This window comes from Cololabis saira, chromosome 6, assembly GCF_033807715.1.
Source record: "Cololabis saira isolate AMF1-May2022 chromosome 6, fColSai1.1, whole genome shotgun sequence".
NCBI classification, from domain to species: domain Eukaryota; kingdom Metazoa; phylum Chordata; class Actinopteri; order Beloniformes; family Belonidae; genus Cololabis; species Cololabis saira.
Window position 1 is genome coordinate 41421417 of NC_084592.1, and position 18096 is coordinate 41439512.

The following is an 18096-nucleotide window of genomic DNA, read 5'->3' on the forward strand; positions in this document are numbered from 1 at the left end:
TAAATAAAAATGGAAAAGGAGAAGAGAAGAAGGGAAGAGGAGAAGAGAAGAGAAGAGAAGAAGTGTGAGAGACACCGCCCAGTGGATCATGTCGGTCCCCCCTGCAGCATAGGCCTATAGCAGCTTATCTACCACGAAGCTATATTTGAGACTAACTATTAAGCCTGAGTTATGGTTCTGTGTCAAAACGACGCCGTGCCTACGGCGTGTGGTACGCGTCGACGCAGACCACACGCCGTCACTGACGCCGTCACTGACGTGTACCTCCCAGAAATTGTAACTACGCCGAGAGGGCTGAGATTGGTTCGCTTGGTAGCAACGCATTTCCGGTTTCCGGTTTGAAGCAGTCATGAACTTTCTGCGCTCTTTTCTTCGTGTATGTGTGATTTTTTTTGTTTAGTTTTTTTGCACAATAGTTGTCCTTATCTCTTTGATTCACTGTGACCGGAAAAAGTCGGATAAACCATTCAGGAAAAGATTGCTAAGTAGCGGTCACGGGGGGGTACTGCACCGCAGCGAAATGGAGTGATGGAGAAGTCCGAAGGGTTCACGACGGCCTCACGGCGACGGCGTGTGCTCTGCGTCGATTTGACGCAGAACCATAATTCAGGCGTTATAGTCTTGTTCTATAGCTGCAGCTATGACTACTGACTCTAACACACTAGAGTTTACACTACCTAGAGGTTTACTAACAACAACTAGAGGTTTACTAAACACTAATTGTAGGCTTTACTAAATAGAAAGGTTTTAAGTTTGGTTTTTCTACCCCGGTACTCGCTCTCTGGTGAAGCCTCCAGTACATGCCGGGATTCTCCTAACCCAGCAGAGCCGGTGTCTCAGCCGCTACACAACTACCTGGACGCCGCCGTCCACAAAAAACAACTGGACCTTTAAAGAGCAATGAAACTGGATCCCTTTCTGGGTCAAGTGTTCTGATCATCTTTCATTAACTGGTTCTGAAAGGTTCATTATTAGCATTGGAAGCTATCTGTTCTGTTCAAGAGCAACTGGAATGGAAAAAACATTAGACACAGTTTAATTCTTTTTCAATTCATGCAAAGTGAATATTTTGTGAATATTTTGTTTACAGTATTTTTGTAAATTGCAGTATTTTCAGTTTTGGGGATTAAAGTTTAAAGGGGAGGAATGAGAGTGCTCGGCCCTCTGGTGGTCGTAGTCGGCAACAGCCTGGTCTGGAACCTGAGTTTTTGCACGTTGTTGATGTCTGAGTCCGGGTCTGCACTGCAAACTTTATTTCTTGTATTTCATTTAGTAAATTCATTTTAATTTCAAATCTGTACGTTAAATATCTTTCTCTCTTTCTGTTGCTGTTAAACTCTTTTACTTTTTAATGCATTTTGATGTAAAGCACTTTGGCTTGTCTTGTACATGAAACGTGCTTTACAAATGAACTTCTTCTTTGCCTTCCTCTGCTGCATCTGCCCTAAACCACAACATGTGACTTCAGTTTTGAGGACAACCTGGAAGAAACAAAATCTGCCTGGACTGCTCGCTGGAGGCCGGCTCCAGAAGTTTTTAAATGCCAAACTTCACATCAGAAATAAACATGTTTACAGGCTTTCAATTCAATTCAAATTCAAAAATACTGCATTGATCCCTGAAGGGAAATTAAATGAATACATTTATTTTTATGTAACCATTTTGCTCTGTATCACTCTGAGGAGTTTGAATGTTTTTGTACCGTGTCAAGTGAATTTATACAAAACAATATTTACTTCAAATATGAGGTGTAGCCTTTTTAATTGACAGTTGGCTCAGCTAATGGCAAGTCAATATCATTTTCTCATCAGTCATCATCATGCTACCACGCTTACATTTACTTCACAGCCTGCCAAATGTTTTTGGACGACTGAACAAACAAAAATAAACAGCAATAAATTACAGGTTGCAATAAAGAAATGACAAACCACGTTGCAATTATATCAAGCGTAACAGTTTTTATTTATGGTGCAACATTGTTCTTTGCTGTCAGTGTCATTATGTTTCCTTTTTTTATTTTTACAACTTTGCTATCAATTTATCAGTTTGAAAACAAAGCCCCATCAATCAACCTGTCCATTACGCTCAGAGGCGGTTCTAGAGTTTCTTGGGGTCCAGGGCAAAGACTCACAGGGGGCCCCTCCAACTTATTAATCAACCTTATATAGTTAATAATCTGACACTAACAAAAAATGTGAGGGAAAACCTTTTTTTTTTAAATATGGCGCAATTGTATTGTTTCAAAATAAAATACAAACACAACTGGCTCACAACAAGTATTTCCATCCGTGCACCATAGTAGCACATTTTCTACATTTTTGGCATTTGAACTGCATTGAATTCTATTCTTTCTTTCTTTTTTTTTTTGTTTTTTTGTTTCTCCCTCCCAGATGGATAGCTTCTCTTCATCTTGACAGACCAGCTCTCGCTGCATTCTTCTTTTATGTCTCCTTTATGCTGTTACACGTTTGCAAATAGCAGAAAAGGCACATTAGGTACCTGTCATGGTCAGCAGTTCTTGTGTGGCGCAACAGTGTAATGAGGACCGTCGGCTGAAGAGGGCGAGGACGGGGTCGGGGTTGGGCCTATTATAACCCTTTTACACCAAACTGGCTCCAGTGCTGGTTCTGGTTCACAAGTCGTTAAAATTGTAAACCAGCTGAGAACCGGTTTGTTTTTCCACAGCTCGGGTGCTAAGAGGAGCCACGTCATTACATCACTGCAAATGTCAGTTACGTCGCTGCGTTTGCGTGAAAGTTGCAGCAACAACAAGGTATCTGCTCTAATAGGACTTGGTCCACGTAGCTCCTCCATGGACCACATCTAGGGTTGCTACCTTTCAGAAATAGAAATAAGGTATGCCCTGATTTCAGCAACGCAGGAGCCAAAAAAAAGCCCCAACACTTCTAAACTGAATAAAAATGTTTATTTTATATGAAAAAACTAAATGCTTTGATTTAAAGTTTAAAGTGCTTTAATAGCATTGAACTTTCATGATTGTAGAGACAGCCAACCATACTAGCAACTGAAATATCCTCCTATGCTACGTATGTCCACATCAGCCAAGATGTATAATATAGCCTACAGGTGAAGAATATGGTGTAAAAGTTAATTTATTTCAATAATTCAACTAGAATATGGTGTAAAAGTTAATTTATTTCAATAATTCAACTAGAATATGGTGTAAAAGTTCATTTACTTCAATAATTCAACTAGAATATGGTGTAAAAGTTCATTTATTTCAATAATTCAACTAGAATATGGTGTAAAAGTTCATTTATTTCAATAATTCAACTAGAATATGGTGTAAAAGTTCATTTATTTCAATAATTCAACTAGAATATGGTGTAAAAGTTCATTTATTTCAATAATTTAACTAGAATATGGTGTAAAAGTTCATTTATTTCAATAATTCAACTAGAATATGGTGTAAAAGTTCATTTATTTCAATAATTCAACTAGAATATGGTGTAAAAGTTCATTTATTTCAATAATTCATCTTAAAAGGTGAAACTAATATATTACCTAGTCTTATTACATCCAAAAGCAAGATATGTTAAACCTTTATTTGTTATAATTTTGAATAATTTTTAGCAAAATTTTTTTCTCAAATAAAGGACAATTCCGTATTTTACGGGACGGGTGGCAACCCTGACCACATCTCTAAAAGACAGGTTGTCTCCTCCTCAGACCCATGATGCTTTGCTGCATCCAGATTCATTCTTATTTGAAAATGTCTCCGTCTCCCAGTCTTGCTGTTGACGTTGGTCTTAATAACTCCGCTCCCTCCGCTTACGTAAGCGGTTCTTTCCTCTTAGCCTAGCAAAGAGTTGCTGCTACCTTGGAACTCAGTGGAAACAGAAAGCCCGGTTCCAAACTCAGTACTGGCCCAGAACCAGAACCAGCCCTGGAACCAGTTTGGTGGAAAAGGGGTATTAGAGGGTTCCTTCCCCTAACGGAAACACATCTCCTTCCCTACTAAGGGGTCTGTTTGTAGTGATGGATATCTGTCAGATCTTTTCATTAGCCTTCTACCAATCGGTGCAAAATTCTGTTTTTTTTCCCTCCCTGTAGCACCCTATAATGTAATAATTTCCTGAAAATGTAATAAAATTTGCACTTAACTCATTCGAAAATGTAATAAAATCCAATAATGTAATAACTTCACCAATAATGTAATAAAATATCCTGACTGATATTGTAATAACATTTTTACCGATAATGTAATACCGTATTACATTATTGGGAATTTATTACATTTTTAGGTGGGTCTTTTTTTTTTTTTTTAAACAAGTAATACTTGACAGATAATGTAATATATATGTTCATTTTCAGTCCAGAGTTCTACATTTTGTGTTTTAAGAATCTAAGAATGTTATATACACTGGATTTCAAACACCAGAATGACTATTGGGTTAAATTGCAGACTTTGAGTACTATGTAATAAATGTTATTACAATACCCGTCAGGATATTTTATTACATTATTGGGTTTTATTACATTTTTGATTGCAAACACCGCAAACATCCCCCGGAAGCTGTATTAATAATAACTTTAATCAAAGGAACGTTTTCTATGTGCATTAAATAATTCAGGTAACTGAGTTAAGTGCAAATTTTATTACATTTTCAGGCGTTATTACATTTTCAGGAAATTATTACATTATAGGGTGAAATTATTACATTATAGGGTGCTACACTCCCTGAATAGTCCTTTGGTTTATATGTTTTTATTCTCCATGTTCTGCTTCAGCAGTGCTTTGGGTTGAAAATACAGGACTTTGTTGTTACTGCAAACTCTTGACCTCCCTAAACCGCCAACGTGTCATCATTCATTTCTACGACATAACAATCCACACGATCGCCACCACTGATGAACAAAGAACATGTTGCATCGTTCCACTGACTCATCACCACTCTAAGCACCTCGGGGTCTTGAGGGAGAGAAACAGCTGCATCGAGCGCCGACGGGTCGGAGCTGAGAGCGCTGGATCCCAATGCATTATTAATAGGGCCGGTGCTAATTGAAAGTCTTAACTCTGCAAATGAAACGTCTGGAGCAGACATCCCGCCGTACTGCCCTGCTGCTAGAAGGGCTCCCTTAGAGTCGGAGCTGCCCTCATTTTAGCGGCTCGTTCCATAACTCATCTACTTGAGTTTACATTTTACACCAACAGGTCCAAGAAGATCACTGAATGACTCAATGGAATACTCTGCCAACCGACATTATTTCATGTACAAGTCCCCACACCTTCTCACATCTGGCCAAGCATTGGTTAGCCTACTGTCAAAACAAGTCTGTGTACATTTATGAAGTGTGTTGTGTGTGTGTGTTGGGGGGCAGCCTAGCTTTAATCTTAGATGCCAACATCTGACAGATCCCATGCTCTGTTGAATCTGCTTCCATGTTTTATTTATCTATTTTATCTATGGTCTTTTTGCTTTGTTCTGCTCTTTTACTTGTTCTTTCTTTTTCTATACTAATTTTTATGTAGTATTCCATCAACCTGCCCAGGGACTACAGGTGGAAAATAGCAAGTTGCTACATCCGGGCACAATATATTCTCTTGTAAAAGATTACTGTCTTATTGTGCACTGTCCTTGTTTTGAAATAAATAAATACATTACAATTACTACTGTAATAGCTGTTCATGCACAAAATGGACTAGTTTTTCCTTTAATTATTTACTTCACACATGATGTAATACTGTTTATTTATGTATATAGATTTACTTTCATTAATAGTTTATATTTTATTTTATCTTTTACATGCCCCACTTGTAATCTCCTTTTGTTAGACTATTTGATTTTTATTTCACAGTCATATTGACTGTGGAGAATTTCTTTGTACTGGGAACTTGTTTCTTACTGAACATATGACAATAAACATTTTGACTCTTGAATCTTCTGAAGTCCAGGTATAATATACACTTGTAAATGTGGGTCTGATTTTATTTATTGTGTCGTAGGGCCGGCACCGACACCAGGGAAACAAATCTAATTTCTTCATGTCTGACATGACAATAAAATCTCCTCGAAACCTGAGTGACTTTGCACAAGTTCTCCTTAAAGCACGCTTTGAATTTCCCTCAGGATTTAATAAAGTATCTATCTATCTATCTATCTATCTATCTATCTATCTATCTATCTATCTATCTATCTATCTATCTATCTATCTATCTATCTATCTATCTATCTATCTATCTATCTATCTATCTATCTATCTATCTATCTATCTATCTATCTATCTATCTATCTATCTATCTATCTATCTATCTATCTGAACGTTTTCTCAGTTGAAACTCTTGGATTTTCTCTTAATGTCAAGTAAACCGAGTTAAAGAAAAATATAAAACAATTTGTGCATGCATTTAAAAAGAAACACATATATATTTATATAAATAGGCCAGTCTAAACGTTATTAACTGGTTTTGTTTTATGGCTCCAAATATCAGTACAGAATGAATAATAAATGAACAAATAATGAATGATTTATAAGTTTGATTTGTCCATTTGAGCACCTGGTCTAGACAACAGATGGGCCGAGGGCTCGACCAGCCTCTTAAATAAGATACAACACAAGCATTTACTTGCTTTTTGATAAATATTCTGATTGAAAACAAAGTTATATGTTATTTATCTTGACTACAGTACGAGCTTTGTGCTGACGCGGTGTGTGTGTGTGTGTGTGTGTGTGTGTGTGTGTGTGTGTGTGTGGCAGCTGGCATTCAGGGCATGTGAAATGTCTCTTTCTAAGTATATTCATAGATTGAATACTCTAGCAGCCAAATAATTATGTCAGAGACTAAAAATACACTCAAACAGCGGCCACAGTGGTGGACGCTGCTTTAGGACCAGATTCTACTTCTGCATCACTCTTTTTACTTTAGTTTGGTAGTTGTATATTAAGTATAAAATGGATTATAAATGTTTCAGTAGTGCTACGAACCCCTTTGATTTGGCCGTATTACACATGGGAGGGGGCAAATGTTGAAGAACTTTTGAGGGTGACAGTCATGAAATTCATTCATTTGCAGAGCTGGGTAGAGTAGCCAAAAATTGTACTCAAGTAAAAGTACTGTTACTTCAGAATAATATGACTCAAGTAGAAGTAAAGAGTAGTCATCCAAATAATTACTTGAGTAAAAGTAAAAAAGTACTTGGTGAAAAAACTACTCAAGTACTGAGTAACTGTTGAGTAACGTATGATTTATTTTTTTAACACAACCATTCAAACAGACAAAAGTACAAAATAATCATCTTCAGGCAAATTAAATCAATAAAATAAATTTAAATTAATAAAAAATAAAAAATACTGTAGCTTAAATTAAAATAAGCTTAAAGTAAATTCAAATACTTTAATAAATAATCAAATAAATAAAATAACAGAATAAAAAAATAAATGAAGCACAAGTAGCACAAAATTTCAAGCCTTTGTACTTTTCTTTTTTAACCAGGCAGAACTAGAACAAGCCCATGAACTCATAGAAACTCTGTGTGTGTTTGAGTCTGTGTAAATGTGACAAAACATGCAAAAACAAACATTTTTCCCAAAGAATCACCCAGTGATGTCATAAGACTGACACGTACACGGATAAAAGGGATAAAAGAAAAGTAACAGCTCAACGTAGCCTAATGTAGCGGAGTAAGAGGAACAGTTTCTTCTTCACAAATCTACTCAAGTAAAAGTAAAAAGTATAGTGATTCAAAACTACTCCTAAAAGTACAACATTTCTCAAAACTTACTCAAGTAAATGTAACGGAGTAAATGTAACTCGTTACTACCCACCTCTGTTCATTTGCCACCGTCAATTGCAATAAATTGAGATTGTGGACACCAACATCCTTGATCCAGAACAAAGAAAATATCAGTGTTGAGTGTTTTATCATGTAGTTGGAAGTCAGTAAACAGTGAAAATACAGTACAACAGTGTTTGCATGTTTGCTCATTTTAATGTTTTCTAATATCTCCTGAGCATTAAGGCAAATGTTACATGTACATTTCTATCAAATCACAACTTTGATCAGAAACAGATTTTTGTTTTCATGCATCTCCCAAGTACAGCACAGTTGGTGCGGTACAGTTTTACGTTGTCATGCAATGTGATCTACAGAGAATATATTGGAATATTAAATTCAGTTCTTAATCTGTACATAGATAAATTAATTTAATTTCACTTAAGTTAAGGAAGTTGTATACCATTGTAAATCAGACCTCACATATTTTTCTATTTTGTATGGATAGAATCATCTATTAAATATATAATAAATATATATAGAACAAAAAAAACAGCTTATGCATGTGTTATTTGGCTGACCTGGTCCTGTTTTTGGAATAAAGGAGTATTTCTGGTACATCCGTCGGAAATGTACAAGTTTTGAAGGGCTGACCACCACACTGAAGTCTTAACTGTTCACAGAGTTTCACAAATAATTTAAAAACACAAATGCAGATAATAATCAATCAATTGAGGTTTGTAAAATGGGACTCCCCAGAAGCTACTGCTTATGAATAGGGGCCCAGTCACACAGCAAAACTACTATAAATTACACAGATACATATAATAACCTTATACATCAGGTATTGGTACATAAACATTGACAGATAGTTTTAGAGTTAGACATAATTTGAGAATAAGACATCATTTAATAAGAAGAGACATCATTTAATAACAAATTTTGTTTTAGTCTCTTTTTGAAAATTGAGAGAGATGCAGACTCTTTTATAGCATTTTATATCAATCTCATTCCAAATTTTTGGACCTTTACAAGTTACACTGAAACTTGTACATTTCAGTTTCCTTTTCTTTCCCTTTAAAAGTTGTTTTCCCCTTGTGGCGTGTTCATGAGTGGGAGCATAAGTTATTGAGTCCGTCATTGAGTCTAAAAACTACATTCTACAGCAGGCATTGTGGAAAATGTTCCACTCAGTAAGTTTCAGAAGCTTATATCCATAAAAAAGAGGATCAGAGGGAGCACTAAATTTGCTCCATGATAAAACTCGGATCACTTTCTTTTGTAAGATCTGTAATTTGTCAACATAACTTGGATATGTATTACACCATAAAACATTACAATCATTTAAATGAGGCTCAAATAGAGACCGGTACAGAGTTAGGAGAAGCTTCAAGAGGAAGAAAATGTCTCAGCCTATAAAATAAGCCAACATATTTAGATAATTTCTTTGATAGTTCATCGATATGTTTCCTAAAGTTTAAAAATTCATCCACATATATTCCCAAAAATTTAATAAATTCTACCCTCTCGATAGCTCTACCTCTCAACTCTTTCAAACAACCTCCTCAGTGAAACAGAAATTATTCCTGGACTTTAGTTTGCTTGCAGTGCTACTCTGGAGTAGTTTTTCCTCTTTACACCACGAGCAGATCTACTCTCCCTGCACTTTGGTGCGCTGTTTGAATTTATTCCCATAAATCAGAGCCGCCAGTGCGCATGCGCCGCGCAGTCATCTGACGGGTGCGCGCTGTGGCCGTTTTCTCAGCAGCGGCTCAATCGAGGGCCAGCGTCTCCGGCAAAGAGCGGCTCCTGCTCCGAGCACCAGCATCTCCTGCAGGGACAGAGCATCCCACCGGCCGGGGGGGCTGAAGGGTCGCCGGTTCGATCCCTGGGATGTAGCGGCGGGGGCGCGCAGCTCGCTGCGGGGACGCGCCGCTCGCTCCGCGGCTGCAGCATGAGAACCGGAGGAGGAGCGCAGTGATCCGCGGCTGTTCGGGGACCGGGGACTCGGTGGCGGCGGGGAGGAGGAGGAGGGGGGGGTGCATGGATCATGGATGCCGGGGGAGACTCCCGCACTAGGTAGCGCTCACGGAGAGAGCGCACCGTCCCCGTGGCACCGCGCACCGCCGCGGGGCGCACCGCCGCGGGGCCAAAGGGACGATGGACTTCAGCCTGATCCGGAGCCTCATCAGCAGATACGTAAGGGCCGCGCCTGCATGTGCATGTGCACCCCCGACTCCTGCACCTCACCTGTGCACCGTGCACGTTCATCCACCTGAGCGGTAATAACGCGCAGGGACGGACTCATGTCCACATGTGGACTTCTGTCCGTCCCTCCTGCAGGGCCATTCTGCAGCTGAATGGAGAACCTGCCATTGCATGCATTAGTATTAGGGCCAAGAATGAGAAAAATACAAATAATATTTTAGAGGAGGAAGATTTTTTTTTCATTATGCACTTCGAGAAAAAAGTCGAAATGTCGAGAAAAAAGTCGAAATGTCGAAAAAAAGTCGAAATGTCGAAAAAAAGTCAAAATGTCGAGAATAATGTTGAAGTGCAATTTCGAGAAAAAAGTCGAAATGTTGAGAAAAAAAGTCAAAATTTCGTGAATAAAGTTGAAATGTTGAGAAAAATAGTCAGAATTTCGTGAATAAAGTTGAAATGTTGAGAAAAAAGGCGAAATGTCGAGAAAAAAGTCGAAATGTTGAGAAAAAAGTCTAAATGTCGAGTATAATGTTGAAGTACAATTAAGAGAAAAAGTCGAAATGTTGAGAAAAAAGTCGAAATGTCGAAAATAATGTTGAAATGTTGAGAAAAAAGGCGAAATTTCCAGATTAAAGTTGAAACACAATTTCGAGAAAAAAGTCAAAATGTTGAGAAAAAAGTCGAAATGTCGAGAATAATGTTAAAATAGAATTTCGCGAAAAAGTCGAAAGGTTGAGAAAAAAGTCAAAATGTCGAAAATAATGTTGAAATGTTGAGAAAAAAGGCAAAATTTCGAGATTAAAGTCGAAATTTCATGAATAAAGTCGAGATTTCGAGAATATAATCGAAATTTCAAGAATAAAGTTGAAATACATTTCGATTTTTTTTCTCGAAATTGTATTTCAACATTAATCTCGACTTTTTTCTCAACATTTCGACTTCATCAGCAGATACATAAGGGCCGCCGTGCGTCAGCCGCGCCTGCATGTGCACCCCCGACTCCTGCACCTCACCTGTGCTGCACGGGCACGTTTATCCACCTGAGCGGTGACGCGCAGGGACGGACTCATGTCCACATGTGGACTTGTGTCCGTCCCTCCTGCAGGGGCAGGGCTGGTTGTTACACCGCGTCTCTGCAGCTGAATGGAGGACGGGCCAGTGGCTCCACATGCATTAGTATTAGGGCCAGGCAGGAGAAAATACAAATAGTGCAATTTCAAGAAAAAAGTCAAAATGTTGAGAAAAAAAGTCAAAATTTTGTGAATAAAGTTGAAATGTTGAGAAAAAAGTTGAAATGTCGAGATTAAAGTTAAAATACAATTTCGAGAAAAAAGTCGAAATGTTCAAAAAAGTCGAAATGTTGAGAAAAAAGTCAAAATGTTGAGAAAAAAGACGAAATGTCGAGAATAATGTTGAAGTACAATTTCGAAGAAAAAGTCGAAATGTTGAGAAAAAAGTCGAAATGTCGAAAATAATGATGAAATGTTGAGGAAAAAGGGGAAATTTCAAGATTAAAGTTGAAGTGCAATTTCGAGAAAGAAGTCAAATGTTGAGAAAAAAGTAAAAATGTCGAGATTAAAGTTGAAGTGTGAAATGTTTTTAGTTTAGTTTAGTTTATCGGTCCTTTCAATTTCCACAACACAAATAACCCAAAGTACAGGTGTAAATCGTCAGTGTTATACAAAAAAAAAAAAATATTTGGTATATATATATATATATATATATATATATATATATATATATATATATATATACAATTTTAACTAAATGTTGAGAAAAAAGTCAAAATTTCGAGAAAAAAAAGGCTAAATCTCGACTTTATTCACAAAATTTCAACTTTTTCCTCAAAATTGTATTTCAACATTATTCTCGACATTCTGACTTTTTTCTCGACATTTCGACTTTTTTTCTCGGAATGCATAATAAAAAAAAAATCTTCCCCTCTCAAATATTGTTTCTCCTGCATGGCCCTAATACTCTTCCGTACATTAACGACTCGTGTCATGCAGATGGACTTAGATGGCCTGTTTAAATGAGCCACAACACCCAGCGAGTCAACCATCTCCCAGCTCTGGGTCGCACTCGGGTCTGCAGAGGAAATAAATCCCAATTAGGGCCAACAGAACCCGGAGGCCCTGCAGCGGCTCTTACAGCCGTGTGGAAGCAGATTAATAAGATGTTTCAGGCAGGAAGTCCTGGTCGTGGTTTTAGGGAGTGATCCGGTAACCGTGTAACTGGTCCGGAGCACCTTCTGCAGGCAGGAGCTCGTGATTGTGTGACAGGACAGGAAAAAGCTGCAGGGCTGAATTAGAGGGAAAGAAGTGACCTTTGACCTGCTGGTGAAGATCTGAGCATCCCTGAGTATTCTCACCTGCGACCGCTTCGCCTGACCCCAAAACCGACTCAGGTGTTGTGAGCAGCCAGCAGGCTGTGGGTTGTTTCCAACTAATTAGTGTAAACGTGTTTGTTAGTGGCAGGTTGATCCAATAAACTAATATTTGGAGATATCAGGTCCAGCAGGAAGGAGGATGAGAGACAGAGGGAGGGATGGACATCAATAACGCCTCATTAGGGATGGGAATTGATAAGATTTTTATGATTCCAATTCCATTTTCGATTCTGCTTAACGGTTCTTCTTGGTTCTTTATCGATCCCCTTATAACGGAAGAGTATTAGGGCCATGCAGGAGAAAAAATATTTGAGGAGAAGATTTTTTTTTATTATGCACTTCGAGAAAAAGTCGAAATGTCGCGAAAAAAGTCGAAATTAATGTTGAAATACAATTTCAAGAATAAAGTCGAAATTTCATGAATAAAGTCGAAATTTCGAGAATATAATCAAAATTTCAAGAATAAAGTTGAAATACATTTAGACTTTTTTCTCAAAATTGTACTTCAACTTTAATCTCGAAAATTCGCCTTTTTTCTCAACATTTCAACTTTATTATCGAAATTGTACTTCAACTTTAATCTTGACATTGCGACTTTTTTCTCGAAGTGCATAATGAAAAAAAAAATCTTCCTCCTCTAAAATGTTATTTTTATTTTTCTCCTGCCTGGCCCTAATACTCTTACGTACCTTATCGATTCTCATTTGGAGAAAAAAAAAGCCCAACAACATGGCACTAATATGATAGGCAGTGTTCTTTAGTTAATTAGTTACCTGCAGTTTTATTAGCCAAGGACATGCTAACGATGCTGCTGGGTTGAGAAGTACCGACATTAGTCAGGAGTGGATCTAAAACACGACATTCATTGATTGTTATTGCTGCTGTGTTCACAAATGTTTTTGCATGTTGGTAGTATTTCCTCCCTTTGACGAAATATTCACTTGGCAAGTACTGAAAGTTGCTCTGTTGTCGTCTTTTTTGCTGAAATGTAACCAGATTTTCGAGCGTTTGTATCGCTTGGTCGCCATGTTTACTGTTGACCACTGCCTTTCGGAACAACTGGAATTGAAAATGGAATCGTTTGTAAAACTTGCAAACGATTACAAGGAATTGAAACACTGGGAACTAGGAATGTTTTACCGTTCACGATATACCGTCAAAAAAAATTCCCCACGGTAAGAATTTGTCATCTCGCGGTAAAAACGATAAATTCCCATTAATTACGTTTTTGTGTAAAGATTATTTATGGTTCTGCGTTAAATCCACGCACAACGTACGGGAAGGAAGGAAGGAAGGAAGGAAGGAAGGAAGGAAGGAAGGAAGGAAGGAAGGAAGGAAGGAAGGAAGGAAGGAAGGAAGGAAGGAAGGAAGGAAGGAAGGAAGGAAGGAAGGAAGGAAGGAAGGAAGGAAGGAAGGAAGGAAGGAAGGAAGGAAGGAAGGAAGGAAGGAAGGAAGGAAGGAAGGAAGGAAGGAAGGAAGGAAGGAAGGAATAGATAAATTCCCGTTGATGAGGTTTTTGTGTAACAAACATGGCGGATCTGAGTCATTCCAGTTTTGCAGTACAGGTGTAACTAATTTAATTGGTTTTTATTAATTCAATTTAATTGGTGTAGTTTAGTAGCATTTAGTATCTTTTAGAGCAGTGATTTGGGGGCTACAAAGACTGAATGTGGATAGATTTATAGTTAAAAAGGTGGAGTTGAATTGGTATTTTTTTTTATCGTCATTTTTATCGTTATCGGGATAAATACCAGAAATTATCGTGATACATTTTTTAGTCCATATCGCCCATCCCTAACGACTGGAATTGAAAAGGGAATCGTTTGTAAAACTTGCAAACGATTCCAAGGAATTGAAACAGGTTCTGGATTCCCGTCCCTGCCTCTCATCCCTCATCCCTCAGCCTCCGCCTCTCCATCCTCAGAGACTGAATCGTTGTGAAATTATGAATCACTTGACTTTTAGAGCGGCTGATAAACCTGCACGTGCCGGGTATCTGGACGGCTCGTACTCGCGTATCGCCCTCTGATAATCCTGCAATACTCCCAACAGCTGCTCCCGTAATGAGACGACGTAGTAGAACAAACATTACATCATGCAAGGTGATTAAAATGTGATGACCTGCGAGTCGAAGCCTTTTCAGACAGCGAGAGCCGTCTGCTCCCATCAAGGTCACTGCCCAAATGTGGCCCAACAGCGCTGAATTAGTCCATCTACTTAAGCCATTAAATCGTGCACCTTCGGTTCACCTGGACTCCGCGCCGCCGCGCGGGTTCGAGGCCTTTTAACGATGCGTTCGGTGTCCTCTCGTAATCACGCTGTCGCCGGGTCGGGGCCCGTCCTTGATGCATCTGTTTGTGGAGAAAAAAAAGAGTTTTCCATCTCCGTCGGACAGACCTGATTTTACTTCCTTTTGCTTCGGTCTCAGACGACAAAAGTGCATATTTATAACATTTAAAAATTAAAATGTTGTTAGAAGGAAAAAAAAGTAAGACTTTTGTCGTCTGTTGTTTTCTTAATCAAGTTAATTTGACAATAAATTGATGTGAAAAATACAGAGAAATTCAATTAGATTAACAGTCATTTTATTTTGTAAAAGAGCAGATATTAAAACAGTCGTTTATATTAAGTACATATAAACGACTGTTTATATGAATGGGGGTAGGATTAAAGAAATTTACACTTCTTCCTACTCCTTTTGCACATGTAAATTAAGATATTAAGTGTTAAAAGATGACATTCTTTGTATTTTTTTTCTTTTCTTATCTTCTCTTTTATTTGTGATCTTTTTACATGTACAAAATAAATCAATCAATCAATCAATCAATCAATCAATCAATCAATCAATCAATCAATCAATCAATCAATCAATCAATCAATCAATCAATCAATCAATCAATCAATCAATCAAATTTGCTTCTTAGCTGCCTTTAAAACTTTGGTTTTGTCACCTGTTCATGACGACTGTCAGAGTTAAATTTAAACCTTCACCTTCGTGATGCGGGAGTTGCCATGGCTACGTTGGTGAGGAACCAATCAGAAGATGGATTTGATCCCGGCTCCTTCTGTTGGATAAAACGCTGAACCCCCCCCCACACACACACACACACACACACACACACACACACACACACACACACACACACACACACACACACACACACACACACACACACACACACACACACACACACACACACACACACACACACAGGCCCTGACGGACCGCATACAGCAGCTACAACAGGAAACACTATAAAGGGGTGTGAATTAGAAACTATTTAAAATGCTTTGTTTGACTTGGAAATCTTTAAAGGAGCAAATAGATGTTCAATTCCATTATAGACTTTTTTTTTTACTACATGCAACAATTAAAATGTGTCAGCCAGGAGTGTCCGGTGAAGTGCGTTTCAGCTTTGCAGTACAGCAAAAAGGTGTCTTAAAGAAAACGTGGCATCTTTAACGTGCAAGAGGCTGAAATGGGCCGTTTTGTTGTGTAATAACTTCAGTCCCAATACACCCACTACCCCTACTTTTCAGCACTACCCCTAAATTTTGCACGTTCCCGTGAGGGTAGTGGTGTCCCAATTCCTCTTCTCATCTAGGCGGAGTGCTGAAAACGAGGGTAGTGGCTATGAATCTGGCCGTGCGGATCGAGGGTTTTCAGATGCTCACTAACTGACAGAGGGCTAGAAAAATACCCCAGAATGCTTTACGTCATCATTTGCAGACTGAATAATAATTAAAAAAAAACATGGCAGACATTTCTTATTTTTTAGTGAATAAAATCAATATTTTGAGTTAGTTTCTGCATAAAAATGCGTTTTGATTACATTTATAGTGAGAAATATATATTTTACTTTCATAATATTCACTCAGTGAATGTACATAATCACTCGTTTGCCCGTTGTTGCGAAGATCTCGCCAGAATAAAGGCTGATTTATGGTTCCGCGTTACACCAACGCAGAGCCTACGGCGTAGGTTATGTGGCGACGTGCGCCGTACGCCGTACCCTACGCCGTACCCTACGCCGTAAACTACGCTGTAGGCTCTGCGTCGATTTAACGTGGAACCATAAATCAGCTCCCGAGCCGGCAGGCTCTTCTCATCCCGAAAACGTCTGATCAAATTTCTTAACAGGCGTTATTTGGATAAACTGAGCCCAGGTTGGGGATCTTAATAAAGATCTTACGCCTGAAAAAATATTAAAACTTAATAAAGTGGCATATTAACAGCGCTACAGCTGAAATTAAAACAGCGTTTGGCTCTGGGCTTCCTGATATGGTGTGACGTTTGTGCAAACGTAACTACACAGTCGCTTACGTACCCGAACGTAAACCACAGTGACGTAGCAAGTGGTGTCCCAATCCCTAGGGAAGATTACAAGGGCCCTACTCATTTTTAGGGCTAGTGGTAGAAAGTAGGGGGTGTATTGGGATTGGCCCTTAAGTCTGTTTACTCTTTCCATCTTGTAATGAAAGAAAAGACGAAGGCCTCATGCAGGGAGACGTTTGGTACCATAATGGCACTTTTACTCTAGTACCTACTCAGCGCGACTCGACTCGCCATGCTCCGGTTTTGCGCTTCTTCACTAGGGGTCCATACTTTTGAATTGATACTTTTTCTGTAGCTATTCTGCCGAGGTTTTAAGCGGCTGAGTCAGCTGTATCTGACATCATCACACTACAGGCCTCGGTCGGGGGGTTGGGAGTAGGGATGGGCGGTATGGACTAAAAAATGTATCACGATAATTTCTGGCATTTATCCCGATAACGATAAAAATGACGATAAAAAAAATACCAATTCAACTCCACCTTTTCAACTATAAATCTATCTCGCTCTCAGATCCGCCACAAAAACGTCATCAATGGGAATTTATCCTTTTTTCTTTCTTTCTTTCTTTCTTTCTTTCTTTCTTTCTTTCTTTCTTTCTTTCTTTCTTTCTTTCTTTCTTTCTTTCTTTCTTTCTTTCTTTCTTTCTTTCTTTCTTTCTTTCTTTCTTTCTTTCTTTCTTTCAGGCTCATTTCCTTCCTTCCTTCCTTCCTTCCTTGTTTTCTCCCTTCCTTCCTTCCTTCCTTCCTTCCTTCCTTCCTTCCTTCCTTCCTTCCTTCCTTCCTTCCTTCCTTCCTTCCTTCCTTCCTTCCTTCCTTCCTTCCTTCCTTCTTTCCTTGTTTTCTCCCTTCCTTCCTTCCTTCATCCTTCCTTCCTTCCTTCCTTCCTTCCTTCCTTTACACAAAAACGTCATCAATGGGAATTTATCGTTTTTACCGTGAGATGACAAATTCTTACCGTGAGGAATTTTTTTGACGGTTTCTCGTGAACGGTAAAATATCGCCCATTCCTAGTTGGGAGTCAGACGTCTGAGTCAGGAGGCGGAAATCAGCGAAAGAGCGACTCGCGGCTTCTTCATTTTATTCCACCAGCAACGGCAGCAGAAGTCTGTTTGGTGATCCAACTCTGAGGTGCAGATGTTCATAAACCTGGTGCTGAGGAGAGAATTAAAAAGGGATCTAGACGGGCGATAAGGAACGATCAGATCTACCAGGAGCTCTGTCACTTCATAGCTGCTCACGGCTCCAGCTGACTTTCAGCAGTGCCGAGACAAACTAAAAAAAATTTTAAAAAGCATCGCCGCTTGAAGCTTCTCTCACTTTCATTTTTTAACTTGATATCAAACACAAGTCACAGACCCAGCAGCACATCTATCACATTATCATAGACGATTTACACACTGGATGACTCTGACTTATAAGGCTCTTCTTGGC

At 38.7% G+C, this 18096-nt stretch overlaps 1 protein-coding gene across 1 annotated transcript in view; it reads left to right on the forward strand.

Annotated features, from left to right (window-relative positions):
* Nucleotides 1-9786: 9786 nt before the first annotated feature.
* Nucleotides 9787-18096, forward strand: part of LOC133446553 (phospholipid-transporting ATPase IH-like) — a 91812-nt gene continuing 83502 nt past the window's right edge. Inside the window, exon 1 of the mRNA XM_061724600.1 lies at nt 9787-9935. Coding sequence (XP_061580584.1) covers nt 9897-9935 — 39 coding nt within the window. The 5' untranslated portion in view covers nt 9787-9896. The remainder of the gene's footprint in view (nt 9936-18096) is intronic.